The 22,218-nt window shown below is 28.0% G+C and overlaps 1 protein-coding gene across 1 annotated transcript in view; it reads right to left on the reverse strand.

Annotated features, from left to right (window-relative positions):
* LOC100871988 (uncharacterized) overlaps positions 1-22,218 on the reverse strand; it is an 87,872-nt gene that overhangs the window by 46,278 nt on the left and 19,376 nt on the right. Inside the window, exon 4 of the mRNA XM_086914908.1 lies at positions 2,396-2,535. Coding sequence (XP_086771034.1) covers positions 2,396-2,535 — 140 coding nt within the window. The remainder of the gene's footprint in view (positions 1-2,395; positions 2,536-22,218) is intronic.

Raw genomic sequence — 22,218 nt, forward strand, 5'->3', positions numbered from 1 at the left:
ACTCATGTTTCACAGAAATAATCTTGTAAACAAAATAATCAGCAGCGTAATTCGATTTATTGTAAATTATATTGTAAGCTTTACGAAATATAGCAAGATAAGAATATTTTCTTTTTTTTTTTTTTGAGAATATTATCAAGATTTCGATAAAATATCGAACAAAAAGCCAAATGATTTATGATTTATAAATTGAGAAATAGGAAATGATCACGAAATTATCGACAGTAATAGGAAAAATAGCATCGTGCTTCGTACAATTCAAAATACATTTATAAATAAAATTATTTCGAAACAAAATGAATCGTACGACTGAAACAATGTTTAATATATTTCAAGAAAAATGTGCATACATGCTTATTTTCTTTAATAATTGATATTATCTGCAATGTTTTTACATAACTTTTTAACCCCTTTGTCAAAAAAATTTATTTTTTTTAATTAAAATGACATTCTTTCTTTAAAGATAAAGTTAAAATTTGCATTTAAATTTGCATTTAAAGTAACGAAACGTGTGAATATAATATGATAAATCATCTATTAATATATTTTCAATTATGCATAACGATTATTATACTTTTTTAAAAGAGAAAAAAATTTTTACAAAAGAAATAAGAGAGAGCAGAAATAGTATAAATAAAGGTGCAGGTTCTAATTGCAGAAGTAATTGGTCTAAAAGTGAATCAAAAAATTACAAGTTACAGTCCGGGATGAAAATTACTTGCACAGTAATTTTGTGACGTTTGATTAATGAAAGGCATGGAGATGAAAATTACCGGTTGCTGCGATAAAACGTTTAACGTTCCGTATTGAAACACAGTGCCTATTCGAAATAGAAAATAATAAAAAAGAAAAAAAATATTCATCTTTAAAATAAAAAATAGACCGCGATTTTTCAATCAACTAAATTTCTTAACTTTCAAAATATAATATACATAAATATACATAATGCATGTTTATAATTTGTAAAACCTTCAAACACGTATTTTTTATATATTTTTACGACAAAATAATTTAATATAATGCAATCTAAAGATTAGAATATAACTAGATAGATTATATAATTATAATTAATTATTGATGTAAATTAAAAAAACGTTTCTCAAATATTTTACTAATATTTTTGAATATAGGACGATATCCATAATTAATTTCAGTTAATCTTGCATTATTATTATTTTCGTACAAAAATTACTTTATAATCCGCTTAGAGATTGCCAGTTGAGAAGCACTGCTTTAACAAAAAATATAACAATAAATTATTAAAATGATTTCAATAATCGATAGTAATATTTCTAGTTCAGTGAGAAATTTTCAATACGAATTGCAGTCAGGATTTATGTATTCCATTTTACGGCTGCGTAAATATAAGTTAACCGTGAAATAGAATTAAACAGAACCGACAGATCGTGCCTTGCATTCTTCAGTTTTGCAGATAGAATTACAAATCTAGATATCACTATTGAAAAAAAAAATATATATATATATGTATGCAAGTTATATATCGTTCTAGGCAAAATGGACGATAAAATGCTAGCAGCATAAAAAAATCTATTTTTTTTTTTTGAATATACCAATTAAATGCTTAAACCATATTTTAATATAAGTTTTTAAATAAAAAAAAATATTTTTATATCTTATCTATATATAATAAAAATATCTATTATCTAATATCTAAAATTTATAATAATTTTAACATTTAGAAAAATATTTTCAAAAAAGAAACAAAACTATGTGTTAAGTGAAATTTATTAAGTTCATATTTTATTTATTAATTCACTTTTTAAAAAATTTCTTTTAAGAATATATCGTCAATATTCAAACTATATTGAAAATTAATTTTAAATATTATATCCTCATATATAATATTATTATATAATATTATATAATATGTAATTCTGATTGAAAAAACTAAATTATTTAATAAATTCTTTCTCTTTTCTAATTCATTTATTTACTACATTGATACAAATTGATCGATATTAAATATGGTTACATTTTAATACTTAATATATTAATCATAGAAAAGAGAATCTGACATTTAAAATAATTAAAAATCAATATATTTATCTATACTGATTTCAAATAACATATACAGATAATAATATATATTTTTTCAACATCAAATTCTTTGATTCAATGTTTGAAAATAATTTAAAAACGATTTGTTTGTTATATTTTATTATAATGTCGACAGATATCATTTTACCTTCATTATTTGCTAAATATTCCCATTGAAAATACAAAGTAAGTACACAGCAAGGTAACAAAGTCTAAATTGTGAACAAAGGATGAAATTGTAGTTAGTTGAAGAATATACAGGAAATCTGAATCGACAGTAGTAAATAGCTGCTCCGGTGAAGTGGGATTATGGTTTTGTACACAGATACACACTTACTCTTTGTGGTACTCCCATTCTTACACGGCCATGCCTCGGGGAACCTTGAGTTTGCGCTTGCTTCTCCTTCCTGTGCGTCTTTAGTCCTCGAAGCAGTCGCGAAAATGTTGTTTTCTTCTTGCTTGTGGTTTGTCCTTGTTCTGAAATGACACGAAACAGTGCAATGTAAATACTGTGAAATTTATGTTTATTATGAGTGAAACGTAATATTTTGTTCGTTTATTTCTCGATTTATTAATGCGTTTGTAAATCGCTAAATAGTAATTGTCGTAAATAATCTATTTAACAGACGTTTACTCAACAAAGATTTATAATTTGATTATTTTTTAAATTTTTCTGCATTAAAATTTCTGCGGAGAATTTATTGTCAATTATTTCTTTGCATTTATTCTTTTTATTTCTGACATATTTTTAAAAAGTGAATAGACTATTAAAAAGAATGTAAATATTACATTTATTGAATACTATAAACTTTCGATAATAAATTTATTATTTTATTCCATTAACGTAATATGAATGTAATGCTTCTCTGATAAATTTTAATATTTATTTTATCAATCTTTGATTTAATCACTGTTCCTAAACAATTTCTTGATGAAATTATTTGTATAAATAACGATAATTCGCGGAATAATATTTTCAACAGATATTTTGAAAAAAGTTTATTTCAATAATTTATATAAATAAATAAAGATTTATAACTATCTTAAAATAATTTATTTGTTTTATATTTTTTTCATTACCGTGGTGATTGGAGAAACCATTTAATGGTTATTCTTCTAAAATTATTTAAAATTTTATAAAATTTAAAATTACATATAATATATATGGAAATATAAAATTTATTACTACAATTCGTTTGTAGATTTTTTAATATTTTTCGAATAAATTAATTACGAAAAATATTTTCAACATTTAAAACGAATTAACAATTATCGAACAATAATATTCATTAAACCGCATGATATTTGTTAAAATTTAGAAAAACGATATTTTCGAAAATACGATACTTCATCTATTTATTTCAATTCAATTTATAAATCTTCCTATTACACAAGAGAATTAAATACAATAGTTACGAAAAATTTAAAAACGAAAACAAATAAAATTATCTAAAATTTAATAAAATTCAAAACCGCTATGAAAATTTAATTTCGTACAATCATCATCTTTTGAATAAATTTCTCTTCTATCTTTCATAATTACAATCCTCAATTTTCAATTCAATTCACTCAACAATTTAATTTTTAGAATTTAAATAATCAAATTGCCAAATTCTACCTTCACTTCGAAATCCATCGCTCGAATGAATAGTCTGGTATCTTCAAAAGCTACGCATCTTCGTTCCTATTCAATTCTTTGCTATTGTAAAGGTAATAATATTGATATAATTTGAGATAGCAATTCCAAGTACGATTGTATATCTTTAACGCGACGGCACGTTCAACTTGTATTTCTCAGCGTGAAATTGAATCACCGACTGCAATCAAGTGGAATTCCACTACAAAAAAAGAAAAAGAAAGAAAGAAAGAAAAATCGACTTGCATACCATTACGGACAGACTACTACGCGATTCACAGTTCCGTTATCGTACTGCTGGTGACATTGCAATGAACTACTGGTTTTTATTCTAATTCTTTTAGAAAAAATATTTGCGAACATTTCTGAGAATTGTATCAAGAATTTTTCATTCATAAATTCGTATAATTGGTTATATTTTGACAATTACAAATTTTTTGTTCGAAAAAATATTCGGACATTGATCGAATTTTACCTTAGAATTAAAATTTTAATATATAAATGCCAGGAAATAAAAATTGTTTAATTTGAAGTAGTAGTAATTTGAAATTGTTATTTATATTTGAATACTTAGAAATTCAAAAGGATTAAAATAGCAATTTTTTTATAAATTTTTAATATTCGTTTTTTATTTGATAATGTTTTAACTACATTAAAAATGAAACTGGAAACTGTTTTAAAGATTGAATCGAATCTTCTGATTGAAATTTGCTAAATAATTAATCTGATAGCAGTTCATTAGGTCAAATGTCAAAAGTTAATATGTGATATTAGACTCCTAAATTCAATAATTCAAACAGAGAAGAAACATATTTTTGCACTAGCCCAATATTTGAACAACTAATATTTATCATATTACTATTGACAAATTATACGATATTAATAAAATTAATAATTGAGAATAGTTGAGTTTTTTGATCCTTGTTTACTTTTTTTTATTCAATAAGCATTATGTTAAAAAATTATAAATCTTTTTTTCCACTTGTATCATTTTATACCATTCATATACCAGTAAATATATTCGTGAGACAATTTTGGAAAATAAATATAAAAGTTAATATACAAATATATTTGTTTATTGAGTTATTAAAACATTTTATAAGCATGAAGTTCACGTTAGAGGGAGATAGAATCAGAATGCTCTATCTTCATCTTGCGCCAGTGTTCCGCTTTATATGCATCTTGCTTCGTCTAATGCAAACTTAAACTGCTTACCACTTACTATATAAATAAGATTTAACCAACATTGTTGAAATACCAACTTTTATATTTATTTTAGCTTTTAGAACCGATTGTTCAAAGATGTTCCACGAAACACTTCGTATTTGAATATGAATACAAGTTATCGACGAAAAGGTAGAATATAAAGACGATGATTTTCGATTTTATAGAGAATTATTCACAGCAATGCCAATGATAAATGAGTATGATATGGTATTTTAGGGCTTGAGTATTTTCTGAAGCGAGTAAAAAATTAATCCTCATATATTAAAGGAAAGACACGATCCATAACGCGAACGATAAAGCTTAACTTTCTTACGTGGATAACATCAATCGAAGATGGAGGTAATAAAAAGATACGAGTATATGCTTTTAACATTATTCCTCGCCACTTTGCAGCTCATGTCGCTCGCCTCGCACGTAAGGATCATAAAACAAAGCACCGCAAATGAGAAAACTTGGAAAATTTTCCATATTCGGTAAATTTTACTTTGCAAGTAATACGAGCACTTCGCGCCATCTCGTGAGATTTAAAAGAAGTTTCTTTCATATCGAAATCCATATTTATCTACAATGTATATATTTCGCTCGTCCAAAAATATCAAGACATCACTCGTCGACACCTTTCTAACGCATTCTGTAAAAATTCTCTAAAAATCCAAAGATATACGTATACAACCCAATAAAATAAGTTAAATAATAAAATATTCTCGATATTTACAAGCACAATACACAAGAAGAATAGAAAATAGAGCCCTTAATATGAAACGATCAAGCCAATAACTCATCGTATTTTTCATCGTGTCCAGCCTATTCAATTCATGTTCAATTATCATCTATAATTAATGACCGTGCGTCAAGTGACATTTTATCTCGTAATTTCTCCATTCTCCTCCTGCTTCCCTTTTTCCATCGTCTGTCCCTTGGCCGGCGTAACAATACACGTATGCAAATCGCGCCCGCTTAATTGCCACTGTTTTGCATGCGTGGAACATCCGGGTGACAATCGTCCTATCGCGATCGCGCTTCCTATCGTTTGCCTCGTATCTGCATTCCGCGCAATTTTTCATCTCTCCTCGCGTGACTTCCAACTAGGCAGCAGGAGGAAAGGGTTACACGATCGAAAAGAGAGAGAGAGAGAGAGAGAGAGAGAATGTGTTTATATAATTGTACGGTTGAAGTGGTAATTAGAATGGCCGGGGGTAGATTGTATGGTGAGCGATATTCACGTCATCGGTTTCAATTAATTACAGATAAGAGATTATAAGTCTGGTAATAAAGATATACGTCAACGTTATGAATGTAACGAAATCGTTTGTCTGGAAAACTTGTTTCTAAAGGTGTTTCGTTTCACTTTTTTTTTTTTTGTATTTAGATTGTAATTTTATAATTTTTGTTTTCACAAGTGATGTAATAATATCAATCGCCAAAGTTATGCGAGTTTTATTAACGATATTGTCAAAAGTAATGAAAATTCTGATTCTAATGAAACTGTACATAGAGTACAATGATGGAATAGTTTTTTTTTTAGTAGAATATTGATTTAAAGGATTAATTATTGAAGTTTTGGTATTTTTTTTAAATATAAATTTGATTTAATAATACAAAATGAAATTTTAAAATGTTCACAGGTTTCAATGCTCGATCATCCTATTGTACGAGATATTCTACATTTAAAATTGTATTCTTAATATGAGAATACATTGAATAGATATAAAAATATATTTCTCATATAACACATCTATTTTATTCTTATAACTTGTCTTTAATTATTGGTGGAATTATATTTTAAAAAATTAAAGTAAATGTTACAAACGAATTCTTTATACATTTGCAAATTATAATAATGCTATTATTATGCATAATAATAATATACAATGTACATGTAATATGTATTTGTAAGCCATGATTATAATCAAATATTTAAAATCGAAATAGTACCAAATTCGAAACTGCAATACAAATATTAACACGAGTAATTACTTACTTACATTCAAGATTTAAAAAAAATAAATTTTCAAAGTAGATAAATAGATTCAGATGTTTTTACTTCTTCGAATGATTTTCCGAATAAATTCTTCTTTGAAATAGTAATTACATAAAAAAATAATATTTCAAATAAAAAGTTTTCATACAACTTATATAAATACTATTTTATAACAAATATAATACATAAGAGGATAATATTTTGAATAATGTAAACATTATTTATATATTTTTATAGAAATATTCCAATTTTTTCCATTTTCTCGTATCGAAAATAAAGTCAATCTCCTGAATCATCCGACAATTAACGTCTTCAGCAACGCAAACGTACAATCTCGAGGACGTGGAACGTTCATCCGTCACTAATCACGTAACAGCTTTTGCGATGATTCGTGCGAGAGCTCAAAGTGGCTATTAAATGGAAAGAAACATAAAGGAGGAGGAAAGAGAGAGAGAGAGAGAAAGAGAGAAACAGAGGTATGGAACAAAACCGAGACAGCGATGGAGAGAGTGAGAACTAGACGCTTTTCACTCGGTGCGAACTCGTGACGTTACACTTCCGCATAGCTCACAAGTGCTTCTTCCACCCCAAGCCGACTGCTTCTCCCTCTTCTGCGCGAGAATAGGGGATGAAAAAACGTTCATGGCTATGTACATACGTACAATGGGTCAAAAAAGTTTTTCTACTACGCGTTGCTCGCCGATTTAAATGGAGGGCGATCAAACGTTAAATCATCGGGGGTGGTTTATTAAAAAAAAAGTAAGAATCGTGTGAAATATTTGATCGATGTTATTTTGGAAAATAAAAATGATTGAAAATAATTAAAAAAAAAAAGAAGAAAAGATTGGGAAAAAAGATTCAATTTAATTTTCTATTGTTTGACGTTTGAAATTTGGAAATTATCGTTTTTGGAAATATTAATAAAAATGATAAAATGATAAAAATTAAAAATAATTTGTTTGCAGATGTGTTTAAATATTATTAGAATTAGGTTAGTTTAAATATTTGATTGTTTGATTTTGAGAAAATAAGACGAAACATGGTAAATAATTGAAATTAATTTCAACAAAAACCTTTCAACATTTGACTATTTTGATAATTTTACGCACATTAACAAAAAACATCGAAGAAAATATTTATCAATATAGAAATTATTTATTCCATTATTATAAGATAAAACTGTAATATACAATAATAAAAATAATTTTTTTCAAAAAACAAGACTAAAAAAGGCATAAAAAGAAGTACGAGTACAAAAATCTATGTAAATTCAAGAAACGAAAAATAAAAATATTTCGTGTTTGATCTACCATTTTTATTTTTTCAAATATTTAATTACTCGAAACATTGGGATTGAAAATGAATCGTCACTGAAACGTACGACGTGTTACAACACAGATTTTTTTTTTTCTGACCTACGTATTCAGCATCAGTTGGCGTGGGGTCGTCATGGTAACAACACTGGCTTACTCGTGGTACCAACCGCAAAAGCAAAGGCGTGACAAATAGGGAGAAGAATAGACAATGACGATACTCCGCTCTCTCGACGGGACTCTCAGCTTCACCGAACTGAGATCGTTCGTGCCTGTAACATTATCCGTTCGCACGCTTTGGAGTTCATCCAGGTTTCACCCTCGCTTCGACTCACACCTTCTTATCCATCCTCCATGTTGTTCTCTGGCGTGTGCAAAGTTAAACATCAGATTGAATTTTTACATTTTCGAGATATTTTCGAGAGGATTGCGAAATGGAGACGAAGCAAATTTAATTAATTAACTTAGAACGAAGAAGTAGTTGTTTTCGATTGATAATTATTATTGAAACATTATCGAAAATGGAGAAGAAAATAAGATTAAGTAATTAATCTATAAAGAAGAAGAAATATATGATTTATTTAAATTAAAATTATATATGTATATATGAATTTTTAACTGTTTTCAATTATTATTATTATTGAAAAATATAATGTTATTAATTTGAAATAGTATTTACTGTTTCCAATTAATAATATAGTATAAAAACATTAAAAAGAATAATTATTTTGTTTTATATATTAATATATAAGTTGTTTATTTCTATTTTTTAAATTGCTTCAATAAAAAAATAATTAAATTATTATATATGAATGAATGAATAAATAATATTAACAATTAATACAAAGATACATGTTCAATATAGATTAAATAACAATTATTTAGAAATTAAAAGATTAATGGGACAGCATCTTCTAAAATAATCTTTTTACATAAATTTCAAAATTGTTACAATTTTTCTGATAATAAGAAATTTCATTAATTATTTTGAAAAGTAAGGCTTAGCCTAATTTTGATTAATTTATTATATTTTTAAGTTTATATAATTTTACTAAGTTTCGTTTCTTTCTTTCGTTTGAAATATTTGCAAGTACGAAATACCATAATCTGCATAATAAATCATTCATATCAAGGAACAAAGAAATATAAACGTTCATCCTTTAGTTAGACATAAAAGATTTAGGAAAGATTTATTTTTGTTTTGCCTCCGTGTTAGTCTAAAGCAACAATGTAACTAAAACTATTTTCCTGCATGCCTTGGAACTCATCCAGCTTTCACACCCTCTTTCACTACTCCACCCTCTCCTCTCAACTTCTACAGCTCTTGCATCCTAAGTGTCATGTGCTATGACACTCACGCTCTGAATCTACCGTATACGTGTGCAATCTAAACTATCGTATTAATAGTTAGCTGGTTAACAGAAAAATATTAAATTACCGTATAATTATGTATAATTCTAATTTCGAGCATTGTTACAAAAGTTCTAAAGTTTAAAGCTCTGATGAATTATCATACGATTTTTCTTTATGAAAATGATTAGTTTTCCAATTAAGCTAATTTTAATGCTATTTTTTTATAAATCGTGAAAATATAATCAAATAGATTGCGAATTAAAATAAAGATTAATTCTTTAAAATATACGTCGTAGTTCGAACTATATTATATTTTTGAATAAAATTTTCTACGAATGCATAAACATTAGTAGTCTATATATAAGAAATTTGTAGAGAAACGTAAGAAAATTGTAAAAAATGTAAAATTGTTTTCTTGAAGAAGCTATAAATGGAATTTGCTAATTTTTAAACGACTATAATATATTCCAAGTGAAAATTTATTGCCAAGTGTGCAAATGAATCTTTGAAACTGACTTGTCTCTAGTCCATGGGATTGTCAAACTGTCTGCATTTCGAGAGTAAAGGGCTAAGAATACACGTGGACAATAATAGAGATCAATGTTAAAGGACTTTAATTACCGATGTGTGACACGTGGATAGACGGTATGTCCATAGTTAAAGACAGACGATTGGCAGGCTACAAACTTCAAGTAGAAATTCTCGAACTTTCTTCCATTTTCTAAGAACAAAATCTGTTTAATAAATGCAGTTAATAAAGAATTTTAGAATTTTATCATGTTATTAACATTGGCGGAAATTGAAATAATTATTTAATTATTAAGATCTTATTTTCCAGAAATTATATCTATTATTGGCAATTATCTATAATATCTTCGTATCGAAAAGTATTTTCTTTTTTGCAGGATTGCAACACCTGTCCATCCTTATTGAAAAATTTTATAAAATTTATATCGAGATTTTAATGAAATAATATCTGCGTTAACGCGCAACGTGGAATTTATTCAAAAGCTTTTATTGTTTTTACAACAACAAATATTAATTAAAAAGTTTCCGAGTGTAAAGATTTAAATCGTTTTTCGTGAAATCTATCATCCTATATATATATATATATATATTATTTTTTTATGTTAATCAAAATGAAAGCGATAAAAAACAAGAAACAAATAATTCTTGTAATTAGAAAAAAATTAGATATATCGCGTGGAAACAAGATTATTTATATAATTTTTATAAAATATAAAAATGTTACGAAAAATTATTTACAATAAAATGAATCATTAAATTTAACTCGTTGCTTTCTTTTATTTCAATATTATGATCTTATTAATATATTTCAAACAAAAATTCGAAACAAATTTAAATAATAGAAAAAAATATAAAATTGAAGAGATACATTATACCATTATACCATCTCTTCTTCGTAAACAATTTTTTCTGCGAATTACAAAAATATTCTAAAGCTTTTTCGACTTTTTTGAATTTGATGTTAAAATATTCATACGAAAAAAAAAAAAAAAAAAAAATACACGACGAAAAATACAGTAGATACATGCTAATTCAATATATTTCCCCATCCACACGAAACTTTAAATCGTTTTCCATGAAATCTATCGGCCATCATCGTATATTTCTACTGATTATCGCGTTATAATTAATAGCACGATTTCCACTCGGATTCTGTGGCACTCGTGCGATATCGAGAAAGTGAAAAATGGATGGACCGATAATATCGACATACTCTCGTCATTTATCTCTCTGTTCATTTATTCGATGTCGTTAAAGGTGGGCGATTTTAAGCCGGTTATAATCTGACTCTCTCGCCACGCTGCCACGATGAAGTCCTCAAAAGAAAGGTGCATTATATTCCCTTTCAATAACGATGCACCTTCTCATTACTTTTAAATTTATTTACTTTTTTTTTTTCCCCCTCCTCTCCCACGAATTAAAATTGATCGGTTGTTCTCATCGAGTCAAAACCATTCTTCTCGTGTATCATCTGGATATATTTTGTATATTTTCGTTTCTTTTCTTCGTGGTTTTAAAACTGAACATACGAATGGAGAATTTATATATTAGCGAATAGCAAATACTGAGAATTCGTTAATTTAGATCTGCTGTGTGACAGATAAAATATGGATTAATTTTTATTGTTCAAACATTAAGAAGTATTTTATTAGTATTATTCTATTTAGAAATATATTTCTCATTTCAATTAAGACAAAACGAAATTTGTAATGTTATTTTTAATAAATTATCCACGAATTTGTTAATATTTTTCCCCTGGCGGGCTTGAATTTTTATTAGTTATTAAATAATAAATGTATCTGTTTTAAACTTGGTACCAAGTGTATTATACATTCTTCGTGCAAAAATGAATAAAGATCGTGCTTAATAAAAAGAAGATTTTATAATTCATCAAATTGTACATTACTTAATGTTCATTTTCTATACATCCATTTTCGAAAAAGAATATTTTCAGATCGAATTATCACACAAAATAAATCAAGTACACAAATAAATTTCATTAAAAAAAATAAAAAAATGAATAAAGATCGTGCTTCCATTAATAAAAAGAAGATTTTATAATTCATCAAATTGTACATTACTTAATGTTCATTTTCTATACATCCATTTTCGAAAAAGAATATTTTCAGATCGAATTATCACACAAAATAAATCAAGGATAAATAAATTTCACTTTAATTATTAACAATTGAAAACAAATAATCCGAAAACAATATCGAAATACGAATTATTCACTTCCTAAAAATCTTAATTCTATACTAACACAATTCTATTCCCTGTTTTGTTCTAACTAACAGATAAACTAACTATTTTCCTTTTCCAAGGGACGAGGTAAATAAAATTTTCAAAACTTTGCTCGACACTCAACTTTGAGAAGAAAAATGAAAAAAAGGAAATAATAATAATAATTGATAATAGTGGAAACAACCGAAACGAAACATCACAGTCGCTACTTAGTCCGACACGAGCGGGACACAATTTGCCAAATTTGCATAAGCGGAACATGAACAATCTCAAAACGTGCGCGTCTGATAATGCAGACTGTGCCCGTGGAAGGAGAACAAACCTGTTATGAAAATCCTCGAGCGGCGAAAGCGGGGTTATAAGTATGAATAAATAAGCGATATTAAGATTCACTTTCCTTCTCCCACCCCTCTGCCCGCCGATCGTCGCCACTCTTCCCTCCCACGTGGACACAGAGTTCTATTACCTCACGGCCGGTGTAATGCCATTCCTCCTCTCCTTTCTCTTATACTTCCTCAACAATTTACTTCGTTTCGTGGCGCACCTTTATCAGAACCTCGGGCTACTCCCCATTTTTGCTCATTCTTTTCTAGACATTATTCAACCTAATTCCAAATGGATATTAGCCCTTCTCGGGGAACAAAAGAAACCCGATCCGGGGAAAGCTTGAGGGATTGTTCTGTGTACAGTGAAACTTTTATGTGTGTTCGCCCTGTTATTTATTCGACGATTGAAAAATCTGTACAATTTAATTCCCGTATCTTCTCGTTTAAACTTTTATAATTGTCTCTTGAATTATTTATTTGAATTTGATCGAAATTATAAGTTGTATAAGCTATGCTATTCAACTTGTTAATAAACAGGAATTATTAACCTAATTTAGGACATGAAAGATATTTTTTAAATAAGAAAAATAGATTTTACCAATTTTATCAATTGAATGTTTATACTACAATTGAACGAATCGAATCTGGAAATAGTATTTAAGAATAACATTTGTATTTTTACAAGTTAACAGGAAAAAATAAAGAAAAAGTAAGCAGGATCAATAAAAACACTAAAAAACTGAACGCAAAACATTTTTTCTAACGAAGTATAAATATACAATATTTATCACATTCATTTATACCCTTATTTCGTACAAATTTCACCACAATATTTAAAAAAAAAAAAAATCAAATTCGACGAAATGAAGTTCTCATAAAAAAAAAAAAAAAAAAAGAAACGCATCCTTCCAAGATACTTCCAACGGCTACGATATAAAGCTTAATATTAGGGAAATCTTTTTAGATCCCGGGTCACATACCGGCCATTCGATAACCACTTCCAACTCTCGGGAAACTTTGGATTTTTCTGACCACATTTCGAATGTGTAAACCTGAGCTTGCAGAATACGTAAGAGAGCTTCTTCTTCCTCTCTCTCTCTCTCTCCTCGAATACGTACGCGGCACGTATGTTTGCCACGCTTCGGGAACTTTCTTAACCTAAAATAATTCAACGAAGTCGAGGAGGAGGGAGGGGAGAGATTGTTCGATTGCAAAAAGGAAAAAAAAAGGGGGGAGGGGTAGGAGGACTGGAAAAGCGAGTCGAAGGGGAAAAAAAGAAGGGAATAAGGTTTAATAACCGGTTTTCGTCAGCCACGGGGAATTCCTCTCGCGTTGAGGTAGAAACGCAGAAAATGGCGGGTAGGTAGGGCGCACGAAACTCTGGCCGTAATTTACGGAGGAACGTGCCGGGGGTCGAAAATCGGGAGCAAATATCATTGCCAGCTTCTTTTTCCCCGGTGGTCCAGTTATAATCAAGGGGTATACCCGTGAGAGGGCCAATTGAATTTGTTGGCCACCGGGCTCCTGCTATTTCCCGCCCTCTGTCTTTCCACCGATGAACTAATTATCGGAGTTTCGGTTACACGTGCGGTCTAAACTTTTATCGAGGGCCGCGTCGAAGGCCAAACGAAGACACGCTTCCTTTTCGACAATTTTATTTGAATGTGACGTGAGTCGAACGATCATTTGCTTATACGAACTTTTTTTTTAAGGTGTTAAGATTGCCGATTTGTATTATTTATTCAAAATGGTTTGTAATTGCAGTAACGGTACAAGTGGAAAATATACCTACGAATATTTGAAGTCGATTTTTTTTTTTTTTTTACGTAGAATCATCTTTTTTTCGATTAATTATTGATTCTGTATAAATATTTTTAATTAATAATAGGTAACAATAATTTTATACTAATATTAAATAATCTTATTTTAAAAACATGAATAATAAATTATTATCCAACCCCAAAAAATTTAAAAGCCTAAAAACTAGAAATCAAACCAAAACCAAACATTTTATTTAAATTTATTTTATTAAACTTTAAAGTGAAATATTAAAAATATTTTTATCGTTTATATTAGAATTAAATTTATTTTAATAAATTTTCCTCGCATATTGAATCGTGAGAAAGGTATTAGGAGGTATTGTTAATTATGAATGAAAAAAAATATTTTTATGTGTTCTAAAGATAGAACATATTCGAATAATATTAATATTCTTAAATACAATGCAAAAGTATAAGAATTATTGAAAGCAATTTATTAATCGACTTAAAAATCGGGAAAAGAGTTAATAAATCCACATGAAAGAGGATTTAAAGAAAAAAAGAATTTGTTATTTAATTGCACTGTTAACGTTATTATTGCATAATGATAAATATATTGATTTTTATTAATTAAATATACCATATAATTATGATACAAATCTTCTTCTTTTTATTCCACTTGAAATCGATATCTATTAATTTTGTCAAAAGTCGTATTTATTTACGTCATATTATTATTAATTACAAAAACGAACAATAACAAATCTCTGAAACTCCAACAGATTTAATAATATATCACAGTTAATTATATATATGCAGTTTAACGTACACTTTTTCAAAATATTCTATTTTTCCTCATTTCACTTCTCGTTTTTTTAATCGCCACTCGCGATTATCGTATCGCAATTCTTAAACGTCATATATACGAAACAATAGCAAGGTATGGGACCCGTGAATTATAGGGAATTTCTTTCACCATTACTCAGCGAAATGCATTTCGCACCTCTAGCAGGGAGTCCCTGGGAATTGGATAATTTTTCACTCAGAAACCGAGATATTTTAAAATGCGGTATCGTACGAAGTCTAGGTAAGACGAACATCCATGAACAAGGGGGGAATATGAAGCCAAAATTCAGAGACGAGTGGGATGTCGCGAGTGCAATCAGCTGTGAACCAATCCTCCTTGTTGTATTTGTCTTCTCATGCAACTATTCTGCAGCGACTCGCTTTTCCTCCTCTCCCTCAATCTCCTTTCCAAGATTTAACTGTGCGTTTAACTGTGAAACAATAGCGCGAATGGAAAATTCTTTTCTTATATTTCATGATAATAATTATACAATGGATTTAAATATACTTAAATTAATATTTTTCATTACAGTTCAAAAGATAATAGCTTATAAGTTAAAATAGATAGTGGATATTGATTTAACATCGTTTTAAAATCTTTTGTTAAATTTATTATTACTATTAAAAGTTGATTCCTCAACTTTTCAACTTGGAGATATAAAGGGAATGAATTCGAAGTTTTGTCAAGCTAGGTCAGGATTAAATTTCAATACCTCTATTCGATAAGTGCACAGTTAGGATCCCGATTTTTGGGCACTTATCCAACGTTTACTGTACGTCGTATGGAATCAATCTTTGCCTATTTTCAGCAGTATTTGCCCAAGCATTGATTGAAGATTGGCACCAAATTTAAATCAGAATATTCGTCTGAAACGCAAATATTGCATCTTCAACAATTAAACGTGACTTCCAGTTTTAAGTAAACTTTCAAACATTCTTAATTGGAGAATTAATTTTTAATATAATAAATTTAAAATATAATATTTCATTCAGAAATATTTTTAAATTTTACTTAAAAAATTCTGAGAGATCCTAATTCTTTGGAATCGTACATTTATATCTATTCCTTGCAAAACATTAATTTGCACATAATACATGATTTTCGTCAGCTTCCTAGTATTAATATTTATTTCTATTTTACTATATCATATAACAATTGTCGAGTGCAATTTACACGTAACGTTTAATGCACCACCGCTTTATTTCATTTCTGCTTAAATTCTATCATTTAAGGTAAGTAACGTTCAAAAAACGCCCATCTGCTCTCGCCTAACATACATTCTCTACGCAGGAGCAAGTGTTCTCACCTATTCGCTCCACCAGTTTTTTGCCACGTTACCGAAAAGAAAGGTATAATGAGAGTGTTGCAGAGGGTACGTTACGGTGAACTCTTCTCCAGGAAAAAAATTCCTTCAGACTGTAAGGTATCATCCACCATTCGTTCCTCTCGTTCCCTGCTTTTCCTTTGCGTTCATCTCCCTTTCCCTACGCTTGGTTTAAGAGCTTCGTTTCATGCTTCCCTTTGTAATTGTTCCTCAAGTTCTACGCGTATTTAGAGCTCGATGTTTTTTAATTTTTAACGAACAATTAAAATATGGGATAAGAAATTTGTAATCGTATAAATTATAAATAAATGTATAACAGTATTATAACATTTGTCTAGTTACGATAAATTTCGCTAGCTGAAATACTTTGTCTAGCAATTTATTATTTTTCGATGCATGTAAAATACGTAAAATTAAAGTTATTATATAAAAATTATTATTCACTTGACTTGATATTTTAATTTAATTTTTATATAAAATTACATTAAGACTGCAATAATATCAATAATTTTACTATATTTGTATAAAAATCTACAACTAGTCAAGAAATTAAAATTATTCAATGATTTTTCGAATCAAAATTCAAAAAGAAATTAGAGCGGTAGAAGTAAATCTCTAAAATTATTTTCATAAATAATATAATGATAATCTACTCTCTCGTATCATTCATATTCGTTACATCTCTATACGTATCGACAAACTTTCATCAAAGATAAAATATCGTTCATTTATCGTGAAAAGACGAAGGAGCCCTTTCCCCTGAACAACCGTACATCGCTCAACAAAGAGATTAAAATAACAGATCGCGATAAATAATAGAGGACAGAAATTCGAAAGAAGGCGAAATTGCCTGATTTTATCTCGGCTCGCCGCCGCCGCGCAAGCACACTTTATCTCGCACGCAACTTAAAGATTTGATGCATGCGTCGGTGGAATATTCGTCCCTCCTCCTCCCCCGCCTTTCATTTCACCTTCACATTTTACTTTATTCCTCGACGTCACTTCTTTCTTCCAACTTTCCTCCTCCCCCTCAAGATAAAGAAGAACGGTATTGGACCTTTCGTTTCCGATGGAGGCAGGTTTATTTTTATTCCATACGATTCATTCGATTGAACATGACTTGTGGTTACAGGCCCGGCAATATATTTTCGATATTACGAGTCGACATCCCGACCAGTAGTCCCGCGAGTCTCTTGTATTCTTTACATGTATCGCTCTTGCCTTCCCGCCTGCCTGTTCGCCATCCACTTTGGTAAAATACGAACGATCCTCCTTGGAATAGTAGCCGCTTCCGGCCAATTCGTAGCCTCCTACCGATCAAAGCTATCTCGGGCGATTTATTTAGGAATGTTTTTATTTTATCTTTGGACGGAAAATTTGCGTCTCTTTTCCTTTTTTTTTTTTTTTTTTAAATAATTTTGTGAACGATTTGAAGGAGTGAAATTTAAAGATCATTTTTTTTTTTAAATGTATAATACGGAAATTGGAGGATAGTTGTTGTTATTTCGTTGAGAAAGTAAGAAGACAGTTGATAATGTCAAATGTCTTTATTAAAAATAAAAAAATGCAACTTTTGAATTGTTATTAATATTGTATTTGTATTGTAATAACATTAAAAATTAAATGTAATATCTTATGATGTGATTTCGATTAATCTATAACATAAGCAATGTTCAATTTTCACTAAAAAAAAATTTGACTTTTCTAACAAATTTTCTACATTTCAAAGTTTTAAATGGAAAATATTAAAATAAATTTGAAAAATGGTGTATTATAATTATTAAACGATATTTAAGGATGTTTCAGCAATAAAACTGATATATTGATTGAATATATTGGATGGGAGAAGAAATTTTAACTTTCATTTTAAAAATTAAACTCAATTTTTAAATTTGAAAAATGTTTAATCAATCTTTAGAGACTTGAGTTTTATTCTTTTATTTTGAGCAATGATCCATGATATTAATCATGAGCTAGACACATCTGTTGCGAAATTATGCCAACAAGTTTGTAACAGCTGCAAACAGCCGATTCAAGCAGCACAAAGTCTGATTTAAAGTTCTTCGTGATTCGCAGTGAGTTCCATATACTCTCTGAATTGTCATTAGAGTTGCCACAACGATAGCGCCTTAATTATTACGCGGAAAGTTCATTTGTTTCCTTGTTTTGAACAAATAATTTACAATAGAGTATGAAGGTGTGCTTTGTTAATTTAATTATATTCCACTGTTTAAATGAAATATTCTGTTTAACTATGGAGAAAGACAATAAGTTAAAAAAAAAAGAATATGAAAGGGGAATTACTTTTTGCTAAAATTAAAAAAAATTAGTTATAAATTTTAATGAAAAATTCTCGTATTTAAATACATGTCATATAATAATTAGTAAGTTTGTATAACAGAGTAATACTTATGAGAAAAAAAAATGAATATCGCACTATATAAAAAAATTTTAATTTCTTTTTCCAACATTTAAATATATAATTGTTTTGATTAAAATTTTTTTTAATCTCTTCTCTATATATGTAAATTATTTAAAATATATTTTTAAAAAATCGAATGATGAACATCGTGTCAAAAATAAGAGAAAATTACTCTAATAAAAATATTGAAGATTTTAGTTTATTCTATAAATTAAATTAAAATAAATTTATAATACAAATTCCAATCACTAACTTGATCTGGATATTTGGAAAAAGTTTTAAATTATATCATTTTCAAATTAGTTTTTAAAATTATTTGAAAAATAATATATTTTTGAAATAACAAATATTTTATACAAAAATTAAATTAAAATATATTCAAATCAAAAGAATTTAATTTTCACTCTACAAGATAAAATATATATATTTTTTATTCAATATTGGTTGTTCATTTATAATATTCTAATATTTTGCTAAAAATAAGTTTAGTTTGTTTATAACATATTTATTATTACTATTTCTTACTAATAAATTACTATTACGCTTATTATTAATACATTATTACTTAACAATTCAAATATTTTTATCAATATATTATTTTCCCAAATATCCAAATTAATCAAATCAAAAAAAGAACATAACCTCAAATCAAATACACTACTTATCAAGTTAATAATTATTATTAATCGAAATAATAATTTTTAAATTTCATCCAAATCCATAACTCTGCACGTAAAAATTAAAGACAACAATAATATTTTATACAAAATATCACTTCGATTCAATGCATAAGCATAGATATTCATACCCAACAAACAACGTTGTACCAACTAATCGAAATTTGTCATATATGCGTACAGAATCAATCAAGGATGATCCAGATGATCAAGTGATCAAGACGTGCAACATGACTGGGTGGAACGACATGGACGATCAATTACTACTAACGTATTTGAGCATTTGACCGGAATAGATAATTATGTTGATCAGGTAATCAAATGAAGTAATAGATTCCGTGTACGTTACCAATGTAAGCAGCTACATAGAAGAGAAGTATATCCTAACGGATTCTAGCGAGTTATCTTGGCGATAAGCATCGAGTTGGAAGCATGATAATTCGTTCTAGCTAACATTCACGATGCAAAGGTAGGTAATTAGGTGGCGCTGTTGTCGGTGTTAATAAACGGATGTGTTGACGTTAATACAATATACTGTTCCAGCATAGAATGAGAGGATTGGGCAGATACGATAACTAACGGCACGGTTGAATTATCCATTAATGGATAGCGGTGTTGCGACCAACTCCGATTCATTCGATTATTTGCGTGGCTATGAATAATAACTGAAATTATTGCTTTGTTATGCGATATTATTTTTCCGAACGTTCGTTGGATGGACGTAAGATGATTTTCTTGACGTAATGTCATTTGGTAATTGTAGGGATTGATAAAAGAAAATTTGAAATTATTTATGTATGTAGTATCATAAAAATTTGGAAGTGATGGAAAATTTATTCAATATTAATAATGAAAAATGTTGGTTTTGAGAAAAATGTAACTTTTTTTTTTGTCTTCTAATTTGATCTTAATTAATTTTTCCAATTTTATTGAGAGAAAAATTATCTATTTGAAAAAATATGTACAATTAGAACTAATTATATATTTGATTGTATTTAGATTCTATTCAATTGAGTTCAAATTTCATTTATGTAAAAAAAATAATCATTTCTAATTAAATAATACAATTATCAAATGCGCCAATGTATTTATAAATATAAATGTAGCAGCTTTTAAATTCATTCTTCGTTCATCCTCTTTTTTTTTTTTTGATATTTTTCTCCAACAGCAATAATAACGAAGTTGCTATCGAAAACAATTGTGTATGCATCCTGTATACATATAAATATTTATACAATTTTTTTTTTTCGAACGAGAATAGATATACTTCAAAGATATATCGAAGGTTGATTGCATCTATTCTGTGAACGAGAAAAAACCGAAAACGAGAAATCGAAAAGGATCTTTCCACGAAATACAGTATAAATGGTTGAATGGTTTTCAATGGATCGTTTTGTTGGAACGATGGAGCTTCCACTCGATATAAGTTCGAGACAGAAATAATAACAAAGAACAAAGAAATTACAGTCGCAATAACGTTTCATCGATTCTTGTGATTCCTTTTTCGTGCATCCTGTACATGATTGTCAAGATAACAAGTTTGCAGTTTCCTCATTTGAAAAGCTATTTACGTTACATTAACTGACAAAAATTTATAATAAATAAAATTAGCTTATTATAATAAAAACAAAAATTAATGTAATCGTAATTTTTTTTAACAATAAATCAATGATCATTTGATAATCATTAATAATCAATTATTTATCGATCAATATTTAAAGTGCTCAATAAATAATTCATCAATAGTTAATGATCCATCAAGCTAATGATCTGATTCAATGTTTATTCAGTGATTAGTCAACAGTTACTCAATGGTCACTTAATAATGAATTATCAATGGCTGGTGGATCAATGGCCAATAAATAGTTAATCAATTCGATGATCTATCAGTGATCAGTCAGTATTTAAATGGTCAACAAATAATCGATAAGTAATCAATCAGAGATCAATCAATAAATAGTTAGAGAGTAACAAATCAATGGTCAACAATGATCAATCAATGATTAGTGATTGCTCAATGATCAATCAATAGTTTCACCAATTCGTTAATCATTAATTAATAATCAGTTAGTGGATAATTTTTATTCTAATATTTAAAATCAATTATATACATTTTAACATTCTGTATTGTAGAGATATAATCTTTCAAATTGATAATTATATTTCAATTATAATAAAAAATATAACAATAAATATTTTCAATATTTCTTATTTTATTCTCTTAATTTTATTATCCTACAATTTATATTTGTGATATTTATTTCTCCTTCGTCTATTTGTATGTTTAAAAAATTTTACTATGGACTACTAAATTATTACTATTACTTATTTACATGGTAACAATAAATGCTCCTTCTGCAAAAAAATTTATTAATTGCAAATATTTTTCAAGTTGTTCTTAATAATCATTTTTTTATCATAACTATATAAATGAGATAGAAAAAATGCAAAATTTAAAATAAAACTTTAAAATAAATAAATAAAACGAAAATATATCATATTATATTAATTAACCATTAGTA

The sequence above is a fragment of the Apis florea genome, unplaced genomic scaffold, assembly GCF_048593485.1.
Source record: "Apis florea isolate Af1SG1 unplaced genomic scaffold, ASM4859348v1 contig_3756_pilon, whole genome shotgun sequence".
Classification (NCBI taxonomy): domain Eukaryota; kingdom Metazoa; phylum Arthropoda; class Insecta; order Hymenoptera; family Apidae; genus Apis; species Apis florea.